The sequence below is a fragment of the Aspergillus alliaceus genome, assembly GCF_009176365.1.
Source record: "Aspergillus alliaceus strain CBS 536.65 unplaced genomic scaffold BDW43scaffold_10, whole genome shotgun sequence".
Lineage (NCBI taxonomy): Eukaryota > Fungi > Ascomycota > Eurotiomycetes > Eurotiales > Aspergillaceae > Aspergillus > Aspergillus alliaceus.
Window position 1 is genome coordinate 174,234 of NW_022474693.1, and position 21,117 is coordinate 195,350.

At 50.4% G+C, this 21,117-nt stretch overlaps 8 protein-coding genes across 8 annotated transcripts; 2 read left to right on the forward strand and 6 right to left on the reverse strand.

The window, feature by feature from the left end:
* Nucleotides 1–3,101: 3,101 nt before the first annotated feature.
* Nucleotides 3,102–4,906, forward strand: BDW43DRAFT_298495 (uncharacterized protein; the record flags this gene model as incomplete). The annotated part of the gene is made up of 6 exons (XM_032044563.1): nt 3,102–3,230; nt 3,276–3,351; nt 3,489–3,621; nt 3,690–3,858; nt 3,950–4,297; nt 4,364–4,906. The coding sequence occupies 6 exons, from the start codon at nt 3,102–3,104 to the stop codon at nt 4,904–4,906; spliced, it is 1,398 nt and encodes a 465-aa protein (XP_031902730.1).
* A 786-nt stretch (nt 4,907–5,692) lies between these two features.
* On the reverse strand, nt 5,693–6,301 carry BDW43DRAFT_308708 (resistance to Congo red protein; the record flags this gene model as incomplete). The annotated part of the gene is made up of 3 exons (XM_032046555.1): nt 5,693–6,002; nt 6,063–6,179; nt 6,291–6,301. The coding sequence occupies 3 exons, from the start codon at nt 6,299–6,301 to the stop codon at nt 5,693–5,695; spliced, it is 438 nt and encodes a 145-aa protein (XP_031902731.1).
* Nucleotides 6,302–7,116: 815 nt separating this feature from the next.
* On the reverse strand, nt 7,117–8,913 carry BDW43DRAFT_15555 (CP2 transcription factor-domain-containing protein). The gene has a single exon (XM_032038537.1). It carries the CDS (start codon nt 8,611–8,613, stop codon nt 7,264–7,266), a length of 1,350 nt encoding a protein of 449 aa, XP_031902732.1. The 5' UTR covers nt 8,614–8,913; the 3' UTR covers nt 7,117–7,263.
* Nucleotides 8,914–11,093: 2,180 nt separating this feature from the next.
* Nucleotides 11,094–12,541, forward strand: BDW43DRAFT_15584 (uncharacterized protein). The gene is made up of 5 exons (XM_032038539.1): nt 11,094–11,319; nt 11,372–11,482; nt 11,538–11,923; nt 11,983–12,047; nt 12,099–12,541. Exons 1-5 carry the CDS (start codon nt 11,173–11,175, stop codon nt 12,377–12,379), a joined length of 990 nt encoding a protein of 329 aa, XP_031902733.1. The 5' UTR covers nt 11,094–11,172; the 3' UTR covers nt 12,380–12,541.
* A 73-nt stretch (nt 12,542–12,614) lies between these two features.
* On the reverse strand, nt 12,615–13,687 carry BDW43DRAFT_317855 (amidohydrolase family protein; the record flags this gene model as incomplete). The annotated part of the gene is made up of 1 exon (XM_032048596.1): nt 12,615–13,687. Exon 1 carries the CDS (start codon nt 13,581–13,583, stop codon nt 12,615–12,617), a length of 969 nt encoding a protein of 322 aa, XP_031902734.1. The 5' UTR covers nt 13,584–13,687.
* Nucleotides 13,688–13,999: 312 nt separating this feature from the next.
* BDW43DRAFT_268555 (uncharacterized protein) lies at nt 14,000–14,605 on the reverse strand. The gene is made up of 2 exons (XM_032041131.1): nt 14,505–14,605; nt 14,000–14,452 (listed from the first exon to the last, which is right to left on the reverse strand). Exons 1-2 carry the CDS (start codon nt 14,565–14,567, stop codon nt 14,153–14,155), a joined length of 363 nt encoding a protein of 120 aa, XP_031902735.1. The 5' UTR covers nt 14,568–14,605; the 3' UTR covers nt 14,000–14,152.
* BDW43DRAFT_268556 (Zn(II)2Cys6 transcription factor) lies at nt 14,599–16,868 on the reverse strand. The gene has a single exon (XM_032041132.1). The coding sequence runs from the start codon at nt 16,859–16,861 to the stop codon at nt 15,227–15,229; it is 1,635 nt and encodes a 544-aa protein (XP_031902736.1). The 5' UTR covers nt 16,862–16,868; the 3' UTR covers nt 14,599–15,226.
* A 341-nt stretch (nt 16,869–17,209) lies between these two features.
* On the reverse strand, nt 17,210–18,655 carry BDW43DRAFT_317857 (NAD-dependent epimerase/dehydratase family protein; the record flags this gene model as incomplete). The annotated part of the gene is made up of 5 exons (XM_032048597.1): nt 17,210–17,503; nt 17,558–18,153; nt 18,216–18,322; nt 18,376–18,560; nt 18,612–18,655. The coding sequence occupies 5 exons, from the start codon at nt 18,653–18,655 to the stop codon at nt 17,386–17,388; spliced, it is 1,050 nt and encodes a 349-aa protein (XP_031902737.1). The 3' UTR covers nt 17,210–17,385.
* Between the last annotated feature and the right edge of the window lie 2,462 nt (nt 18,656–21,117).

The following is a 21,117-nucleotide window of genomic DNA, read 5'->3' on the forward strand; positions in this document are numbered from 1 at the left end:
CATCAGTCATCTTCAGGTAGTCCTTGTCGAACTTGATGGAAATGCTTCCGGTAGAGCTGGCTGTTTTCTTTGACTCCTTGATGGAGAAACGGGTGCCCAGCTGCGCGAACAAGTGTTCCGTCTCAGGAATCATGGCGGGCTGCTCCGTTGCCACGGCAGTGTGTTTGACTGTAGATTTGTCACTACTGCCATCAGTCGGGCGGGGAATGTACTGGATTGGAACTTGCTGGCCGTGTGGGTGATTGGCGTCGACGATGATGACGCTGTGGATTTGGCTGGGAATTGAAATATGGAAGTTTTGTTCACGCTTGTAAGACACGCTCTTTCCAGTCAAAGGTCCAACCCACCCTTCCAAATCAAATTTGAAGAGGCCTGGCACAGTCTGTTGAGCAAATTCGATGTTGCTTGTGAACTCCTTGCTTTGGCCTTCGGCAACCAGGGTGAGAATGCGTGTTTCGGTTTTATAGAAAGCATACAAATGCTCTGCTGGAATCAGCTGGAGGAAACCCATCCTGCAAGGTCTGATGACTAAAGAGATGTTCTGTGTTGAATATCTTAGTAACTTCGATTAATTCGAAATACCGAATTGAAAATGTGAAGCGTTTGTACGGATTCTTCGGGAATTTATACCTGAGAGTTGGCGTCAGGCCACTTAGAAGCAGCATTTTAGAAAGCTTACATCCATACATTGAGGAAAATAACCTTGCCTAGAGCTCTCGGAGAGCAGAAGATTAAGTGTAGACCAGCCCCGTGGTCAAAGAAGGTTTTCCTAGTCCGATATAGAGCTAGGGAATCAGGATCAATCCATTCCAGCACAGGAGATATCAATTATGATAGGCCATCTGCGTAGCAGAAGCCCATAAGAATCTAGATCCCTATTCTAGTCTTACCTAAGCTTCGTATTTTGAAAGACGACATGGTGTGACTACTCGATAGGCAGCATATACGGCACGAACGAAATCAAGCAAACCAGTAGAAGCCAGTTTCCATTATACTTCCTTACTCGATGCTAACACTAACACTCAATAAATGAGGGGCATCCATGGACAGGGATAATGCATACGTCCTCAACCGTTTTTACACGGACTGTTCGTATTTGCTTTCCGACGGCTATCCGCTGAGGTCTTACGGAACTGTCTAGGCCTTCCTTTGCCCTTTTATGTAAGTTTCTACTGATAGACAAACCAATCCTGATACTTACTAAGGCATTTTATTTGTATCTATTCTGTTTTATCTTGTCTCTCTTATCTCTAAGGCTTTTATCTCTGTTGATTGATTAGGAGCATCTGTCAGGAGGCAAACCAATAGAACGGTGTAGCGATTAGTAGGAAGCAATGTGATGACTGATGTTTAACTACTTGGATCTAAATCCCAACTTGGGGCTATTCTATTGTACTCCATTGATACCATGCTGCTATGTAATGTGATATATGGACTGGGAGGTATTAACTACTAGGGTGGCCCAGAACCTACGGTAGTAGGAGCTAAACAGCAAAAAGCCATTCTTTTTTTTAGACTTAGTATATATTCACGAAGTCAAATTAGGATACGTGCGTATATTTCGGACATCCGCTATCCTTTCGGATATCAGTAAGGATCAAATTTGAGCTATGTTGCCATACATGTTAGAAATCCAGTCTTATATCTAAAGGAAGCTCTAGCCTCCATACTAAGTGCCAGGCGTATGATTACCCACGATTGAACCTTAAGGACACACAGATGATCTTCATATGTCGCTTCTTTCAAACATGTTCGTGTTAAACGAGGTTGGGGGAAGTACTTTGAGTAGTTCAGGTGAATCCCATATCATTCTACCAGCGAAGCAACTCAAGGTTTATAGAATATAATCGATGAAGTGTGTCCCAGTCTTGTGTGTGTTGAGAAGCATACTTAATCTTGTTTTCTCTTAGTCTGTTCAATGCTCATCTGATCATCCTACCCCTTTCAAGATAGCCCAACTGGGTTACATGTAGTACGAAGGCCGCCCGTCGCGAAGCCTCTCGTGACACAGGCCAGCATCCAGGTCGGGTCTAACGGACTTCATTGAGCCCCAAATATTGCATGGGGTGGCGTAGCATCCGCGTTAGGGAGACGTGCGATTCATATAGAGGTTTCCAGAACAGGTCAGGTAAGGATCAGCGGACACGCACGCCGGGGGAGCGGGACGGCGACTGACTATTGGACCGCACGTCTACCCGCTCATAATATACATGGGCATTTGGTGTGAAAGAAGTCGGATGCGTACAGGTATACTGGAAAGGGCTTGGAGCCGTTGTCCCGATCTATGTGGGCTGCAAGCCAGATCGCAAAGTCATAAGGGACAGACAGACATATAATCAAATTTCCTAGGCCTCATGACCGGCTAGTCGTGCTGTGGCGGGGATTTAATATCCCAGGGCTATTCTCAATGGCTGGCAGTTATCTAGCCCCAGGAACGCTCAGATAGGAGGAACAAAGAGCACAGCACATAGGGGCGGTAATATAAGTTCGCAATAATAATAGACCAAACGTTGCCCCTTGTCTGTCATATGAGAAGACAAAGGGGAATTGCTCTTAGGTAAATATAACATCCCGTTGTTAGTAGGAGCTGACGCGATAACAGACTAGTATGATCATCAATGAGACTCTACCAGCCCAGAGGCAAAGTAGAGTGGGTCAGACTGGCACTGAGAACCATCGTGGAACCATTTAGCGCACTGCTTGTCTGAAAGCCAAGATTGCCGTTGGCACACTAGGGCCAGGAGATAGCCCACCGCAGCCAATGTTACCTGAAACGACATCATGGCGAAGAGAGGCGCCATAGCCAACCTGACGGACTAGTCCCTCCGTCTGATCTTGGACAGCTGCACTTTATGCTATCTCATCTCCACTATCAATATTGCCGCCGGGAGTCCGCCCGCTGCTTCTCCGAGCGCACGTACTAGTGAGACCTGTGAAACACCATATAAAGATGATTGCAGCCCACCCGTTTATCCCTTGGGATATTCCGATCGACAAGCTCTGTCTCCACAGAAGCAGATTCTCTGAGAGACCTATGGTGCACCACGATGTGTATGTATAATGGATAGGTCCCTTGTATACCCTCAGGGCTAAACACAGCCATGGAACACAGCACCTACAAGCAGCGAAAATATCGTGGACAATGCCATTCCTTTAGAGGACCAGCCGAGGCATTCGACTCAACCGTCAACAGCTCTCCAGTGTTCGACGCGGAGAAGCAGACGTACGAAGTAAGGGCCACGTCAACCAGCTCCGTGGACAGTCATGAATTTTAGCCAACGGAAGAGGAACATATTACCCTTCGCAAAGGCGCCGGAAATCTTCCCCTGATCTCCTTTTTCGCCATGTCTAGTCGAGTTTGCGGAACGAGTCTCCTACTTTGGCTCCCAAACCCTTCTTGTCCAACTTTATTGAATTCCCGCTACCCAAAGGTATGCTGACCTTCCCCATACGGTGGTATGGGGGCAGCGGCTGACCGGAATCCACAGAAGGCAATGGTGCAGGTGTGCCACCGTGTGGTACGCAAGAAACTGCCGGTGGACTGGGAATGGGCTTTCAAGCCAGTTTCGGTTTGGTCTTGCTTTTCTCCTTCCTGACATATGTGCTGCCCATTCTCGTTGGGTGGCAGAATTTCCCGTCTCGCTCCAGTTTGATTCTAGCAAATCTTGAACTGTTGCTAACGATCAAAGGGGGGCCGACATTTATGAAGGCCGATACAAGGCCATCTGCGGAGAAGTTCTGATCTGTGGTGTTGCCCACGTTATCCATATTATCAGTGCTATTCCGTCCGTTCTGCAGAAAGGGACGGCGCGTTCGGCGCCACCTTTCATTATCAGCTTACTGGTGCTGGCGCTCGGTGTGGGCATCTTGAAGCCCAATATTGCGCCAACCATCCCAGGCCACACAAGCCCCATCGGGCCAACACGAAAGTTCTGAAATCCGGGGAAAGACCATCGTCGACCCCGAGCTGACTTTCTCCGGGGTGGTCAACATTGGCTCCCTCTACATACTGCCGACTACGTACGCGGGGAAGTACGTTGGCTGCTGGCTGTCGTTCCTCTTAGCCGGCACTATTCACTTTCTTCTGCCTATCGTGCTGGCCCTCGTTTACAAAAAAACATATAAAAAGCCGCCAAGTGGGACTTCGGATCTCAACAAGGCTTCGAAAATCCGTTCGACGGTGCTGCGATGCAACAAGTTCCAAGTCTGGCGCAAGAACTTCTTTGATGCGACACGACCGAGCGTGCTGGCCTCAGAGGGCATCCACGTCGACTGGACCGATAAGTTGGTGGACGATGTTAGTCGGACATTTGGGTACGTCTCTCTTCTCCTCCCCTTCCAATATCGTACAATGAACCAACAGTTTCAATTAGCAACCGAAACCCTTCTCTACTTCGCCATCTACAACATCAACGACGGTAGTATTAGCTCGGTAGAGAGTAACCAAATCGCCTCAATGACGATCAACGGCGCTCCGAACGACGTGCTCAACGACGTTAACACCTTGGCGCTCATCATAGCTACGCCCATTGCCAGTCACATCGTGTGCCTTACGCTACAGCGATACAACATCAAGCTCGGCTGCATCAGTCGCATGACCTTTGGCTTCATCTTAGCCATCGTGTCAGGCGATATCGGCGCGATCGTGCAGTGGCGCATGTACAAGGCCTCGCCCTGCAGGTACCACGCCTCCTCCTGCGACGCGGGTGTCAGCCTGCTCCTGATCTGGTGGCAGCTGCCCAACGTCATCCTAGGGGCACTATCCGAGCTCTTCTACAACATGACGGTGTACGAGTTAGCGCATGCGCATGCGCCACCCTCCATGCGGGGGTTGGTCAGGGTCATTTCCCTGTTCACCACCGCGTTTTCCAGTGCGCTGGGTGAGGTATTAATCTCTGTCACGTAGGACCCGTACTTGTTTTGGATCTGGGGCGCACGCCCCGGCGGTAGCGTTGGCCGTGCAGACGGTTCTCCTCTGGTTCCGCTTCCGGTCGCTGAACCATGATGAATTTATGACTGATGAGAAGAACTACGAAGGGAATACTGCGCTCACGGCGGCAGGTGCGCTGACGAGGAAGGAGTCGTAAGGGATAGTGAGGATGGCTTTGTTCGAGGAGATAATGTCACTCTACTCTCGTCAGTAGCATACACCATGCTTATCGAATATATTGCATATGTTTTCGCATTCCCATACCAGAAGTGTACACTTATTTATAACCTTGCAATTTGCATCTGCAGCTTATCAGAGGATCCCTTTGCGACTTTCCATCGGATCAACTGTGGCTGCTATGCTCATTGTTTGAATAACGGTGAGGTAAATATCCTTTATAGTCTATTTAGCTCCAGAGTATACTGTGTGATCGCATCCAAGAATGATGGTTCAAGTCGCGTCTTCCACTTTCAACCAATTCCTGCATCACGTGGACGGCACGCACATGACATTCTACATTGCTCTCTTTTGGGCATGGAGAAGGGTGAAATTAGTCTTCGTTAAGTTGTAAGGGAAAATTATCTGATATCCTAATAAACCTGATCGGACGCCAGAGAGGTGCCGATTCCCCGTCCTAGTGCCCGTCATTCCCAACGCCGAAATCCCAAAGAAAACCCCGATAGTAAAGCTTCCGTCCCTTCATCACGATGTATTATTATCTTTATACGTCTCTGTCATTTTGTCGCAGCAGGATATCCTCGCCTACTTATAGTTTCCCGGGGGCGGTCCGGGTGGGGGTGAAAATCCCCCATCCCGGGCATAGGCATTGGGTGGCTGCTGGAGCTGGGTTCCGTATTGCTGCTGACCGTAGTACCCCTGATCCTGACTGTATCCCTGCCCGTAGCCTTGTTCTGGAGACGGTTGGTATCCAGGTGGTGCAGGCGGGGCTTGATTAGGATATTGCGGTTGTTGCTGCCACTGACCCTGCGGAGGGTGTTGGCCCGCGGCGGTCCAGCCTGTGCCATACAAAGGTTGCTGACCGCGACGACGACGCTTCCGAGCCGACATACATCTATTGCGATCACCATGTTAGTACAGGAGCCTGGAGGAAGAACAGATCAGATCCACATACGCGAACATGAAGAATGCCACAAATGCGACGACGAGGATAACTCCTAGTAATACCCAGCGGCCCCAGTGATACCACGACGACCGACATCGATATGTGTTTCCCCACCGATCGCGGCAGCTATGTAGCAGTCAGAACCAATTCAGATGAACGAAGCGAGGTACGCAGACTCTCTGGAGAACTAGGTTTACAGTCCAGAAAATGCTGGCACAATGACGACTGTGGACTTACTAGGTGACCATGGTAGTGGTAGTCTCAATCTACAGTCTCGTAGATCAAACTAGTAGCAACAAATGAAGTGCGCTCTTAGCGACGAAAGAGTGTCTAATATCAAGCAATACTGAGTTGAAAACAACACGCAGGATATGGGGGAAGAGTGGGACGATGAAGATACTAATATATTGAAGGATAATAAAATCGTGAGCTGGAATGACTGAATAACTGGCCCATACCAGACCGCATTGGGACTAGTGCCCTGCTACAGGTGACTGCCTGATTTGGCTGACGTCATATACGAGGGTTTCAACCAATCAGAACTTGTCTATCCCAGTAACTTTATCTTGGCCCTACAACTGGGGCGCAGCAAGGCCAGGCGGTGCAGGAGAATCCTGTGTCGTGGCTTGGCAGTGTTCCACCTCAGAAACTCAGTCACGGGCTCCAGGATGACCTGCCTGATCGGTATAAATTATCACATGATGTTCGGCACGTGATATGTGTTCGAGATGAAAGGCCATGACTGGACTGGACTCTGTGTCGGGACTGGAAGAAGCACATCAATAAGTCTAGTACTTCTCCGGTGACCATGATTCATATGGTAGCAATGATCCATGGTTTGCGCGGATGTTTTAGCCGCAGCCAGACTTTCCCCGGATTTTACTAACATTTGAATATATATTTTTGATCCACCCATAAAACCTAGCCGAAAATAGCACGCTTTTAGTGAACTTTACTATAAATATCCTCTCTGCTCTAGACAAGCAGTCCTTATCTTATAAGGGAGACAGTCCGTTGCCTATCATTCTGGTGCAATTACACACCCAGATTCGGCGCAGTGAGTGACGAGAAACCAACATCGTTGTATCTACAGGAAGTCATACGCAAGATACTGCGTCCTCAAGAGTAGATGGAAGAGGCCGGTGTCAGTTACGGTTGAGAATTCTACGGAGAAATGGTTCCCGTGATGGCTCGATTATATCAGTGACTTTCAATAACTCAACTGAACCTCGAAGCGAGATCGCCCTGGAGCGTCACCGGATGATGTGGGGATCTCTTCGAAGTTCGCAATCATGTCTTGCCCCTCGGGGATATGCTGGACGACATCATCATCGACTAAGATCGATAATCCCGTCCGTTTGAGATGGACCACGCGAACGATGGAACTGGGGTCCACCTTCGCATGCTTGCAGACTTGCCATGACAGATCACGGACCGTCCTCGCGTTGAGATATGCCGCACGATAATGGTCGTTCGGATCCTCGTCATTCGCGATTTTAATATAAAAGCACGCCACTGCAGGGAAGTCAGCGCGTCGGTCGACTAAGGATTGCAAGGAACAAAGCTCACCGGGCTGCAGGTCGCTGGGAGCGACCTTCGTAGAAGGGGGACCGGGCCACGCCTGGAAGGGAGAATGGCCACGCGACCCGTTATCGGTCGGACCGTCATCAGAACGGGTGTCGGTTGCATCTGGCGGTGTGAGAGAATTGTTTTCGACGGTCAAAGTGGTTGCGAACTGGTCGGGGTCGTCGTGCTCATTCCCCGCAAGTGAAAGGACGCTCATCGGAAGGGGAGAGGAAAACCGCTGTTGGAGATCGAACAGCACCTTGTACAGGTCGCCCGGGGTCGACACGCTGGAGGAGCGACTCGTCGATCCCGTGGGGTCATGCAGGACGTGCCGGCGTTTGTGCTTCTTGCCCGGAACCCCCGTGTAGTCCGCCCGGGCGATCTGTTTTTCCACGCGGTGAATTGACTTCTGGATGTGGGCGATATCATTGGACAACTTGCGTTCGGCGCCGTGATCCCGGAAGACTTTGACGCGGCAGTAACAAACCTCAGCCGGACCAACTTCCCCAGGGGACTCCCCCGCGGAAACCATTTCCGTCTTGGCGCATAATCGCACCGGCACTCCCTTCACCCCCTTGGACTGGGTGAAGTCCGTGGACAGGAAGTGAAAGCGAACGAGAATCTGACACTCCGACGCGCGCGCATCGGCGCCGGTCGTCCACGCGACGCAAAACCGGTTGAACGAGGCGCTTTCGAGGTGCCATGCGAGATCCTGCGTCGGGCGCCCGTGCCCCTTGAGCGCCACAAATTCCACCGCGCACGGGCGACCGCTGCGTCGCTGGGCGTCACTCCCGCCCCGAGCGTCGTGCCAGAGCTGCCAGCAGGTGGCCGGATGGGATCGGTGCGCGGCTTCTTCGAAGGAGATTCCGATACTGGTGCGATATTGGGCCGACTGGGAGCGCGCCGCCGGCGGGCGCAAATCGGTGACGGTGATGGAATACACTTGGGATTTATTGAGGTAGGTCATGGGGATTTCGCGCGTGTGGTCGAACATGGCGGTCGGCGCCTGGAGGGTGACATGATAACGGAATCTGCATACACCTGCTATGTTAGCACCCACTGTTCGAGAGCGACAGACCTGTGGGGCAATTACGGGATTTCCGGCAGGCTAGCGATGTGCTCGGGGACACTGGACGACCGCGAAACGGACTGGTCCACCGAGACTTCGCGGACCGACTCCGAGTATGACTGTTTACGCTCGCAATTATCTGGCGCAACGTGTTCTGGATGATCGGAAGGGCGCGAAATGCCGGGGGAAAGCTTGAACTCTGGCCCAAAGGGGTCTACATTGTGGAAGAGTTGGTTCTGATCCATCGGTTGAAATGCCTCAATGCTCTGCGTGAGCGCCTCATTTTGGCTTGGCGCCACCTGTGCACCGATCCTCTGCGTCCAGAGGAACGGCGAGCTGGCCAGATTCCACTCCACGGTCGGGGTGTGCAAGTCACCCGCCGGGCTGTGTAGGACGGCGCACATTTGGCCGGGCAGCGGCGTGTACAGGCCATGAGGCTGACTGGTTGGGGTCATGGGATTGAGGAACTTTGACTGGGCGGAATTGGGGTCCCATGACAAATACTGAGCAGCACCCAGTCCTGCATGCCCCAGAGTCTGTGCGACCGATGGTTCGGAGATAACATGAGGAAAGTCTTTGCGAAAATCTCGAATGAGCCCTTCATCCGGCTTCTGCGACGTTTTCCTGCATTCTATTCAGCTATTCAGCCACGACTAAGCAAGACTTGCTCGTGCGCAAGCATCAAATTACCTCTTGCCAAACATTTTCTTCGTCCCGCTCAGTCGTGTTCAGTGGAAGTGATCCGACCAAGCACCGGCATACCACCTTTTATCCGACATTGGCAAAGAGCACTACTAAAGCTGCGCAGGTGACGAGAGAAGAGAATTCCAGCTATTAATAAGTAAAAACGCCACGGGGTCCAAGGCCCTCGATTGGGTCGGAAGTGGGAGCCGAGACCAAGGCCTGAGGATCCCCACCAATCAGGTCACTGGCTTTCCTTCCCTTCAAAGTATCCCGAATCTCTGCCTTGAACAATGATGTGGCCTAAGGTATCGCGTCGGCTGACTTAGTATGTACCTGGTGCTAGTATCCCCTTTCAGTCGTGGTCCCGACCAGTGTTCATGTTTACTTTTTCACCTATTCATTCTTCTTCTATACAGCTAGGGATATACAAAAATGACGTCATCGCAATGATCGCCGCATTTTTTCCCATTTTTTTTCCCCCCATCGCAGTTCCTTGTTTTGTGGGTATCAAAGGCCCCATCCCCTTGGGAAGATGGCCAATGACAATCAGCATTCCGATGGCCGAGTCTACTCTGATGTCGCTCAGATCCGAAAGACAGATAACATATGGAGATATGTCTATAAAATGTTGCCATGGCCCTTGGCTGACGGCGCCCAGCCAAGCACCAGTGGGCTCGCGCCAGCCCAAACTTCAGTTTTGAACGCATTGGTACAAGCAACCCCCAAACCGATCAACCAGCGGTTAAACAAGTGCTGCAGTATCGGGTCCGAGTAAATACCGGGGGGAGGCTGTTGATGGTAGTCGCTGTCGCTGGGCTCTACTCTAATGAGAACTCACAGTTAGCGTTATACGGCGAGATAATAGCGCCCCGTCGTGAAGCGCCGATAAAAAAAACATTGCCACCAGTGGCGCAGCTAAGGAGACCTGATACCGCATGGCCTAGTCGTGCACCTGGATCCTGAGGCAATCGCCGTAGGTAGTAGAGAACGGTAACTTAGAACCGAACCTGCTCAATATTGAAGTCGTAGATTTCATGATGCGCAAATTCTTGAGACTGATGGCGCTTAGCGTCTAAGAGAGCTCTGACACACTATCTGGGGGTGGGTCCGCCGATCCACATGGTTGATGGCATAACCCAAATTGGATGGCAAGCTTGCCGGCTGACAGGGTAGAGTGCAGAAGAAGACTATATGGAAATCCACGGCTCAGCGTCGTGGCGAGCAGAGGAGTGTAGCCGCCTTCCTTTTCTAGCATGATACATGGCTAGACCTTCTGCCTCGTGGACTGATCGGGTCACGGTTCAGCTGGAACCCTATTCCTTGCATATCATGCTCGATCGGTGGTGAGGGGAAATTGGGGAAACATTCGCTGATCAGTATCGACAGTCCTGGTTCCTCTCAGGTATATAAAGTCATGCAGAACCTGAACCCTAAACAGCCGATCAGTGACCTCTTTAAACACCCCCCCCTCTCGATCATCGCCCCCTTCCCCGAAGGAAGGGGATACCCAAATGCCATATCCCCTTTCCATGGTTCTGACTTCGAAGGTTACCTAACAGTAACTCCATTGGCTATGAGATCGTATTCTAGACTCTGCAGAACTCTACGGCCGAGCACGGAAGCAACCATGGGTCCATTCTAGGTGGCTTTGCGGTTGGGTGGAAAACGGCTCCAGGGAATGTGATAGAGTTCGCTACCTCCGCGGAGATTATATCATTAGATCACAATGAATGCAAACCCTGACACGCCCCCCCCAAGCTCTGTCTTTACACCTTCAGACTCTTCCATAGTCAGTGGACAATGGGATACGGGAGTAGCAATGCCATTATAATAGTGACCGCCGTTTTCCTATGGATATCGTTGGTGTCCGTCTGTCTCCGGTGCTTCGTGCGCTTGAGGATCGTGAACGCCTTCGGGGGCGACGATGCGTTGATCGTGGCGGCGATGGTAAAGTCTCGCATCGATGGTCTTCGGACGTTAGCACTGACAACTGAGTTAGATCCTCAACGTGGGATTTGCCGTGTGCACAACCCTAGGCGCCTCCTCTGGCATGGGGAAGACGGTGGAATACCTTGCTGACCGACCCGAGGAGTTCCGTCGCGGCATGCTGGTACGTGTTTCCCTTTTTCCCTGCGCGACTATGGCTGACTGGAGCAATGGTTCAGTTCTGGTGGCTGGGCCAGCTCCTGTACATCATCACGGTGACGGTCGGAAGGATAGCCATTGCCATCACCCTGCTGCGCTTGACGGTCGAGCGCATACATACGTGGATCCTCTACGCAGTCATGGCGTTTTCCACCGTAGTCGGGGCGGTCTTTTTCTTCTTCACGATCTTCCAATGTCAGCCCGTGTCCTACTACTGGAATCGCCTCTTCACCGAAGGCCACTGTCTCAACGTCGGCTCTCTCCTCGGCATCGTCTATATGTACAGCGGTGTGGCGGCCGTCTGCGATTTCACCATGGGCATCCTCCCGGTGTTTCTTATCTGGAATCTCCAAATGGACCGTCGGACCAAAGTCGCCGTGTCCGGCATCTTAGGAATTGCCTGCATGTTCGTCTTCCCGCGTTTTTCAGGTCTGACCCAACATTCGATACTAATTCCTCCTTTAGAGCCAGTACTGCCGTCATTATCCGCATCCCATTTCTCAAGCATGCAAAGAGTCCAGACTTTCTCCGTCAGCCTTGTCTTTCTCTGCTCTGTCTGGACCACTGCTAACGTCTTGTAGATACGACGACTCAAATTTCCATTTGGTCGAATATCGAAGCGAGTTTAGGAATCACGGCCGGTAGTCTTGCGACCGTACGGCCGATTATCCGCATGTGCTCGCGGGTCACTTCAGCCATTCCAAGCCAGCACAGTCTGCTGCCTTCCCAGCTCGTCTTGAGCAAGCGGCGCGCTCCGGCAGAAAGCCGATCCGGGGGAGAGGATGCTTACAGCCAATCTACAGAGGCTAGTCACCCCAGGCAGTATCAGACATACCCGCCATCTATGGAGGTTGTGCCATAGGGCTAGCCTTTGGTTCCTTTTGCATGACTGTTTCACATATAATACCATTATCTCGCCTTCGGTCGGGTTAGATCTAGTAATAGAAAAGTCATATCAGCACTGCACTTTCTTAATGTTCTGATGTTGTGCCGTCAAAATTGCACGCGATAGGATGCCCTTCTTAACGAGTCAAATTTGGTATATACATATAGAGAAAGAGATAGCGATGTACACATTATTTCAATCTCTCAGACAATCATGAGCTTCTCGCTTTAATACCCAGTAAAGCCTCTGCATTCTTGTAAGCAAATAACTCCAGATCTTTCTCCGCAATCAATCCGCTCTTCTCAATCTCCTTGAAGAACTGAAGCCCCTTCTCATTGGTCGAGAACGGATAGTCGACACTATACAAGACATGCTCAATATCCGTCGTCTGCAACAGGCACGCCAGTGGCGTCAGGGAGAACATGCCACTGGTGGTAATCCAGATATTCCTCCTCCAAACCTCTCTCAAACTCCGCTGCCTTTCCCCCCACCGCTCCGATACCGCGAATACGCGATCGATCTGAAACGGGAGCATCTCCCCCATATGCCCGATGACAATCTTCAACCGCGGAAAGCGATCAAAGAGCCCACTCGCAAAGAGCCTGATAACATGATGCCCTGTCTCCGCATGCCATCCCCAACCAAAGGCACTCAAAGCAAGCGCAACCGAATCGCTATAATTCCCCTTATAATGCTCCATCATGGAGTCCGATGCAAACGTCGGGTGGATATAGATCGGGACACCCAGCTCCTGCGCCTTCGCAAAGACGGGCCAGAAACGATCATCGTCGTAGAATTGTCCGTCCAGATGATTCTCTACCAAGGCGCCCACAAAGCCCAACTCCGTCACGCAGCGCGCGAGCTCTGTGGCGGCGGCGGCGGGTTCACTCATCGGCAGCATCGCGAACCCGGCCAGTCGAGTGGGGTTTTTCGCGATCGCGGACGCTAGATCGTCGTTTATGGCCGCGCAGGTGGGGGAAGAGAGATTTCCGGGGCCGTGGGATATGACTTGCAGCGATACGTTCCCTTTATCGAGATCTAGGATCCGTTCGTCTCCTAGATTCTCGAGTTTGGTGAGGATGTGGGGTGGGAAATTGGCATAATGCGCGCGGGCTTCTGGGCTTGCCTCGCGGGCTTTGGCGGAGACGTAGTGTTCTTCGAGGGTGATTAGGGGAAGCATGATGGCGAGGTGGGATTTTTTTACTGCTGTAGAAGTTAAGTTAGTTGAGGGTTTGGCGGATGTTCCCAAGAATACTTATATTCTATCATTATCTCCGAACGCCGTGTTATAAACCCGGGACCCACGTTATACGGACTTGGTGAGTTTAACTCAAAATGTTTGCTCTAAAATCTTACATTATCCACTCGAGTGATGAATACTTCTGATTTGGCTATGAATGCATTGGTCTAATATTTACACTCGTGCATTGGGCGAGCACTACAGATGTGCTCAAGACGGGAGACTTTTGAGATTTTTGACAGATGAGATCATATATGCCTTGAAACACTTGGATGAGTCTCAGATAATAGATATACAAATGGTGATGGAAAACGAAGATCATTTCCTAAACACCCCCTTATCAACATGGCGCGACCGGGGAGTTTAATCCAACTTCGCTCCCGTTGTCCACTGAATCGCAGCTCTGACTATCTGAGCCATGACTTCAACCTCTTCACTGTTGCGTGGCGCGTATACCATGATCTATCCAGCAGCCATGTTAGCCTTGATCTTGGTATCATGCTTCTTGGTTAAGACCTCGCTAGGCTTACCCATCCGGGCGGAACCATGGACGGAACTGCAAATCGCTGACCCCATGCAGCTTCGATCACCGTGCGAGCGTCGGCCGGAGAAAGCAGTACGTGGAGGGATTTATCGGCTGGATGAATGTGCGCGATTTCGTAGCCGACCTGTGCGGCCTCGGGATTGCAAGTTGGCCGGTCCGAGCGGGCGTAGATGGCGTCGGCAGTGCCACCCTCTGTTTTAGACAAGCCTAGGCGGAGGATATCGGGGTACTCGAGGTAGAAATGGTTCATCAGTTTGAATAATGCCTAGACGCCCAGTTAGAGATATGGCGATACTGTCTTTGGCAGGGCTCCTTACTTCTCTAGCTTGGGGCTCAATGGGCTCCGGAGATTGTCGCTGTGGAAGGGTCCTAAATACCATGGACTGTTTGTTAGAGTGTGGGGGATACTGTGTTTAGAAAGCGATATTCCCACCTCGGCTTCAAAGACGGACGCCCTCCTGGCCTCCGCGGTATTGGGGAAGAAAGATACCGCGGCCCGGTTCGCGGTAGGGCGGATGCATCCTGGAGGTCATCGCCACATAGATAGCTGAAGGCGCGTACAACTCGAAGTCGGTTGACTTTGAACCACCCGCGGATCGTTGGTGGTGTGCCACCGGTTCCTATCCTGGACTTCAGTTCCTGATCAAACCGGATATACACGGATTAGCTCGCTCACCAAAGTCTACCCAATCTCGATAGTCCCAGATCCCCCACAAAAGGATTCCAACGACACAACTGCCTGCAATCAGGAGCCAGGGCTCGTTCTGTAGACCTCTCGGAATGCCTATCCCGCTAAAAGATTGTAACCTAGAGCGGTGGGGTAGAGAGGTCATAGTGGAAGAGATTCAATTCCTTGAGTTCAATCCAGGATGTTCCTAGCAGCGTAGCATGCATTCTTGATATAACAAGAATCTCTGGCAATATAAGACGTGACGTCATCCACGGTGGGAATAGTTCGGAGATAATAGTATTTCTCCAGCCAATCAAAAGGCTTTATTCTTGTGGTTTGATGTTGTTAGAGGACTCATAGTCTTACGAACTATACAAGGCTTAATGCGTCGCTCAACGGGACAACATACCACTCCCAGTCATTGTATCGAGACAATTGCGGTCGGGACGACCCTGCGGCTAGATCGGAGTCTCGTGATTGCCAGACGGTTTCGATGATGGATCGGACGCGTGCCACACTGGAAATCGTGGAATTGGCCATCGTGGCAAGTGATCTCAAGATCAGGGCACGTCCATCGACAAAGTCCCCGGTGACGGGGTCCTGCCAATTCTCCTCATCTGCTGGATCCAGCTCGACGGCGGCCACAAAAATCGCCCATGTCGCATTTACCACGAGATTCTCTTTGAGTAGGGTAGAGAGCTGTTGGAGGATTTGCCGAACGAGGCCGCGAATGATTGGGGTGGACGGGCCCGCGTTATACAAGGCGCAGTGAAGATAAATCGTGCAGGCCAACCTCTTGAGGTCTGCCACCGCATGAAGCGCGCGGTTTTCTGGATCCGGTAAAACTTGCCCTAGGTCCCTCAGTCGGACATTCAATGAAGCGGCTTTCATGCTAAACTCGACCTCCTGATCCAAATCAGAGTTAATATGCGGCCGGGTTCGGCTTAGATCGAGGATGGCGAAGAGGATGGAGACCAGCTCGGGGCTACACCCCATCCACGAATTGACTCTGCGGTCATTCTGATCCCAGAAGGAAGGGCCAAACAAATCTGCCTTTGCACATGCTGTGCGGCCCATCACATCCTGAAAAGCGAAAAATAACTCCGCAAAGGCTGTGACTGGACATTGCGTCTGGTCAGAGAGGTGTCTTCGGCGAAGCCGGATGATATCCTTGGCGCCTTGCAGGTGGACCACCCATCCTTTGTCGCAACGGTCGACGATGTCATATAAACTCAGCATCATAATCAGGACGAGAATCTCGGGGTCTGGGGATATGGCGTAGGACGGGTCAGTCGAGATGCGACGACGTAACTCTCCCAGAACCTGAGACTTTAACTTCACGGCGACGCTGGCATGCTCTGGGTTCGACTGCGACCAATAACACGCTGCCAGGGCTTGGAGCGCCACAAGTCCCTGGGAACCGTTCAGGCAAAACGGGAGGATCACCGATATGAAAGGAGAAGCAATGCTCGGACTTGCCGTAGTCCGAGGACATACTTGATCGATAAAATACTCCACCATGATCGCATGTTTTTGTCCTTGTGGGTGCGGAAAGAGCGGTGGTGAGTAGCAGGAAAGAGAATTCTCTGCCATCTCCATCCCGTCCACTCTAGGGACAAGTAAGCTGATATCCATGGAGGATGGTTGGCCGGGCGTTCGTTCATCTTCGTACAGCCACCGTAGGCTCGAGACATTCTGATGTAGAAACCCCCACGGATAGACCGTGTTGTTCGGACACCATGTCTGCTCCTCTGGAGATATCGTTCGACCTTTTCTCTTCGCAGCAGCGGATTTCCCCCACCGTCCTTCTCGCCCAAAGGCCAGCCCACGGCTGTGGTAATCTGATTCCCATTTCAGGGTCATCTTTTCCCGGGAACATTCCCAGCCTTTCTGCCAACATCGCGTGCAGGAGGGTTCTTTCCCATCGCACTTCACGCGACTCTTCCGGCAGTTGACGCACCCATTGCGGGTTCGTGTTTTAGGCGGATGATCTTGTTGCGGCATGTTGCAGTCTATTTATAATGTAGAAGTATGGATATCTCTTTCTCTTAAGATTGAAATGGAGTCATGGAAATGCATTAGTAATCCGCGACGATGGGCTCCGGTTTTGTAAATTTCAAGTCTAAATTTTCAGCGGCCTGATTGGCTGCCTGACCTAATAAATTGCGTTTAAAATTCTTCAGGAGAGGAAGTTGTCATTTTCCGGCATACATTAAGAAACAAAAGAGTGTGTAAGTCTGGGAAAATAAATATTGTGCTATAGGGATGCAAACGTCTTTTCGAGTGTGGATGAAAGTCTCAGATCATATATATATATAAACGACATCAATCCCAAGATGAACTCCTACTAGAAAACAATATAAAAAGATAGCCCAAATAGCCCTATTCAACTATGAATGGAAGAGATTTCTCGGAAAAATCATCGGCTTTGACTGTCGAACCACTGAGTATGTACTAAGAAAACCAGCAGTCTCTAGAACCCTTCCACCTTTGCCATTTCATGCCATACCTGTCATTGTCCATGATACTCAGGCTATCGCCTTAGCAATAGCCGCAAAGTCCTCCTTGAACGCGCGGTGCCAGTCCTCCTCGGTTCTTTTTGGCTGCCATCCTAATGCTCTGCTCAATGTGGCTTTCGATCGAGCACTATGGCTTTTGTCAGTATAGGAATATTGGACAAAGAAGGTTGAGTGAACTCACTTAGACGCAAATCCCAGCTCGCGCACCTGTGCACTTCCATTGGGAGCCCACGACGCTGCCTCCGACAAGGACACGCTTTGGACCTGGTCAGTTTTCAACAACCCGATCTCAAATCCCGCTGCTGCGATTCCGCGTGACACATCCATCCACGAATGACGACCCGTCTCCGCGAATAGTAAGCCTTGGGCCCCATATGGCACATCGTCTGCCCCAGCCAGCACCTTCTCCAGGACAAGCTCGAACAGAGCGACGAGGTCGGCAATATGCACATGATCCCATTCGCCTTGTCCATCTCCGATGACCACGGCGTGCCCATAATGCAAAGCGCGGCGTACGAGAGCGGGAATTTGGATCGAGAGCTGATTGACAGGGCCCGTGCCGACTCCGAAGATCGTCGGGGCCATGATGATGGTCGTCTTAACGGATAGGTCGAGACCAGTGCGGAAGACGGCTAGGTCGGTGGTGCGCTGTTTATATGCTTCGTGGGCTTCGCGACTCTGCTGGTATGCGTATACGTCGTCGGTATCATGCAGCTCGCGGGATTCTAGGTAGACCTTACTGACCGGACGGTCAGCGATGCTGGATGTACCGGATGTCTATTAACACGTCAGTGAATTGGATGATAGTGGTCATATGTGTCCGGGTTATATAGTCTCACATGAATCAAATGTGTCTTACGACCTGTCTGGGCCTGTCGATCACTGAGACCCGTGATCATAGCGATGGCGGACTCGGTGTGAAACGCCGAAGCGGTGTTGATAATAACTTCCCACAAGCTGTCAGAACACTCTCGTCTAAAGTGGATTCCTCAAGCTTACCATCATATTCGCGAGCGAGCTTCCGGATGAATTCTGTCTCGTCTAGGCTGTCGAAAAGAATGACACCAACACCCAGTTCTTGGAATTGGGGGCCTCTCTCAGCTCCTCGGATGAGGACATCAATCTGCATATTTTGTACTTCTTGGGATAGACTTTCCTTGAGTGCCGTTAGGACTGAGCCACCGCTGTGATAGATCAATATCATACTCCTGCGATCTATGGCAAGATAGACTCACATGTAGCCCGTTGCTCCAGTGAGAAGGATACGAGGCTGAGACATTGTTTCCACAGCTGCTTCCTTTGCTGACCTGATATTAATTTAAGTAGACTACAGTATTAGCGCTTTGGAATGGCCAGAGGGTGGGTTTTATACCCGCAATTGACCCGTCTTCATTCAGCAAACCAAGGCATTTGTCAGCCAGTTGTATGTGGTATATAATGCCATTGATCAAACATCGAGGCACATTTGGCGTAATTGTAAACGGTCAATCTGGTGCATTTGTAAGCATCATCTCTAACTATAGAGGAGTGGAATGTAGATGGATGGGAAGCTAAAAGTTTGATTTCGGATCGACCTTCCCGTCGTTCTGATATTTATTGCTTATGCGTACGAAACAACCACAAATTTCTATCTAATTATTAGTTAACCCGAGGACACATTACAACTGGATTAAAGAACATGGAGCAGAAAACAGTCTTTGGCCGAGTTTCAGTATACTAAGAAAGAGTAATAAAATTAAGTTAGCCATATACGAAGTGACTTTATATGGCAGGATTCGGCAATAGTACTAGGTATTGACTTAGTATCCTCATATTTAGTATTGAATAAATCAAGGGATAAGCTCCAGGGGTTGGTGGGAGGGACGACTAATGTCTATGATAATAAGTATATCAGTTAAAATAGAGTCGCAGCTGCTTGAAATTCAGATCCATCTATCTGTAGGTTGTTCTATTTGCTTTTAGCCTTTGGAGCTAGGGGTTTAGAAGGCTTTGATGCTAAGCTGGGCGCATCGAGCTGTATGTTCACGCTACTACTTGAAAACCGGCAGCTAAATCAATCAATCAGGATTGGTTAGTGTAAGTGCACTGGGCAAAACCTTTTGTTCATTCTGGCCACTAAAAAGATATGGAACGACAGCTTCGCGCGATAAACAGCCCCTCCCACCACGGTGGAGATTTCATACCCAAGTCAGAATCAGTGTCTTTGTCGGCAGGTTCTGCCACTCTGCTAATGGTAAGAACTCTGCTTAGAGTCCATCGCATTTGAGATAACTTCCAGGATGGGAGTAGGTGCGTGCTAGTGCCCTAGTGGCAAAGACAGGAACATCACCCGAGTCTCATAAATCCACAATTCGGTCTTGTTAGGGCCGGGTTGCGGCCAATTGACGGAGTAGATGAATGGTTATATGTACTTCCCAAGAGAAGCAGCCACTTAGTTCTACTAGGCGATGGTCAACGATAATGAAACACATCGCCTTGAGGTATGTTTCTGTACCTCTAGGCGTATAATGGCCTTTACCCCGGATGATGTCTATTGGGACGAAAATTACGATAGAAGACCCCGTAGTTTGGTCAGGCAATTCTTGCACCTTGGTTGACTAAAGTATCAGGCGAGACTTACGGTCTCTCTTCAAACACCAAATATGCCTTTCATGTAAACAGTTAATGGACAGAATGAACTCACTAGCTACTTTGTAGCCTGCCCAGAGACAGATTGACGGGTCGCGTACGTCTTTGCCCTAGGCAGGATGTTGGATAATGAATCGTCTCCCAAAGCAGTACCCGTATATTTTCAGCATGCTCTGGAGTGGTCCGTCTGTAGAGTCTTCTGGAAGACAGGCTTCAAAAGTGGGTCGCGTCTACAATTATCGAAGCAAGGTACTCTATAGCCGCCGACTAGAGTAAAGTGTGAGCTGTCGAATTACTATCTCACGCTCGCTGGCATCGCTTAATTCTTGTGGAAGTTTGTGTCTCTTTATGTCTTATAATCCTGGCATGGGGTTGCCAACTATTACAGAATTGTCCATCTGATCAAGCTCTTGATAGTGAGAAGAAATGGGATCCACCATGGCCAGCAGAGAAAGAATACTATGGGGTTTGACGAGAAAGTGAGATATGGATGGGAAGAACGGATATGCTAGGTGATACCACTCGGATGGGACTAACCCTTGGAAAGCTTCAATTAGTTCTTATAAACTTGATTCACATTCAACATAACGAGTGACATCCATACTATCCTTTCACATGCTGACCTGTCCATGCCAAGGGTATCACATTGGTGAAGGCCCCACACATCAGATCGGGAGCCCTGGTTCTCGCAACATATACCTTCAAGGATTCTGGGAGCTTAGCAGTCGGAAGTGACATGGGGACTGCCCGTTGCAGCCGGGTCTTTACTATCCTTGCCACTATAGTAGTACTACGGAGTATGTGCCTTGTCATCGTCAAGAGGGGCTACTATACGCACCCAGCCATGACACTGGGAGTCTTCAGAGCTCTTACTACAGCTGGGGGTTGTTGAATTGAATTGATAAAAGGTGTCATCACTCTCAGACGCGCAGTTGCTACTTATTTCGGCTGATAAAGGGCTGTCGTATGCTTTACGTACTGAGAGAAGCCAGATTGTTGGGATGAATTTGCAGAGGGCCGGTTTCCACGATCCTCCTCGTGATAAAAATACACGCCAGTAAAGGTGCTGGTAGAATGCTCACTGCTTCAAACTTAAGAATCCGGTTTAGTTCC

Coding starts and splice junctions, on each gene's coding strand:
- BDW43DRAFT_15555 (XM_032038537.1), bottom strand. CDS start 8,613: ATGTTCGACCACACGCGCGAAATCCCCATGACCTACCTCAATAAATCC.
- BDW43DRAFT_268555 (XM_032041131.1), bottom strand. CDS start 14,567: ATGGTATTTAGGACCCTTCCACAGCGACAATCTCCGGAGCCCATTGAG. Junction 14,453..14,504: donor TTGAGCCCCAAGCTAGAGAA/GTAAGGAGCCCT, acceptor CTGGGCGTCTAG/GCATTATTCAAACTGATGAA.
- BDW43DRAFT_268556 (XM_032041132.1), bottom strand. CDS start 16,861: ATGCCGCAACAAGATCATCCGCCTAAAACACGAACCCGCAATGGGTGC.
- BDW43DRAFT_15584 (XM_032038539.1), top strand. CDS start 11,173: ATGGGATACGGGAGTAGCAATGCCATTATAATAGTGACCGCCGTTTTC. Junction 11,320..11,371: donor CGTTGATCGTGGCGGCGATG/GTAAAGTCTCGC, acceptor CAACTGAGTTAG/ATCCTCAACGTGGGATTTGC. Junction 11,924..11,982: donor ATCTTAGGAATTGCCTGCAT/GTTCGTCTTCCC, acceptor TTCCTCCTTTAG/AGCCAGTACTGCCGTCATTA.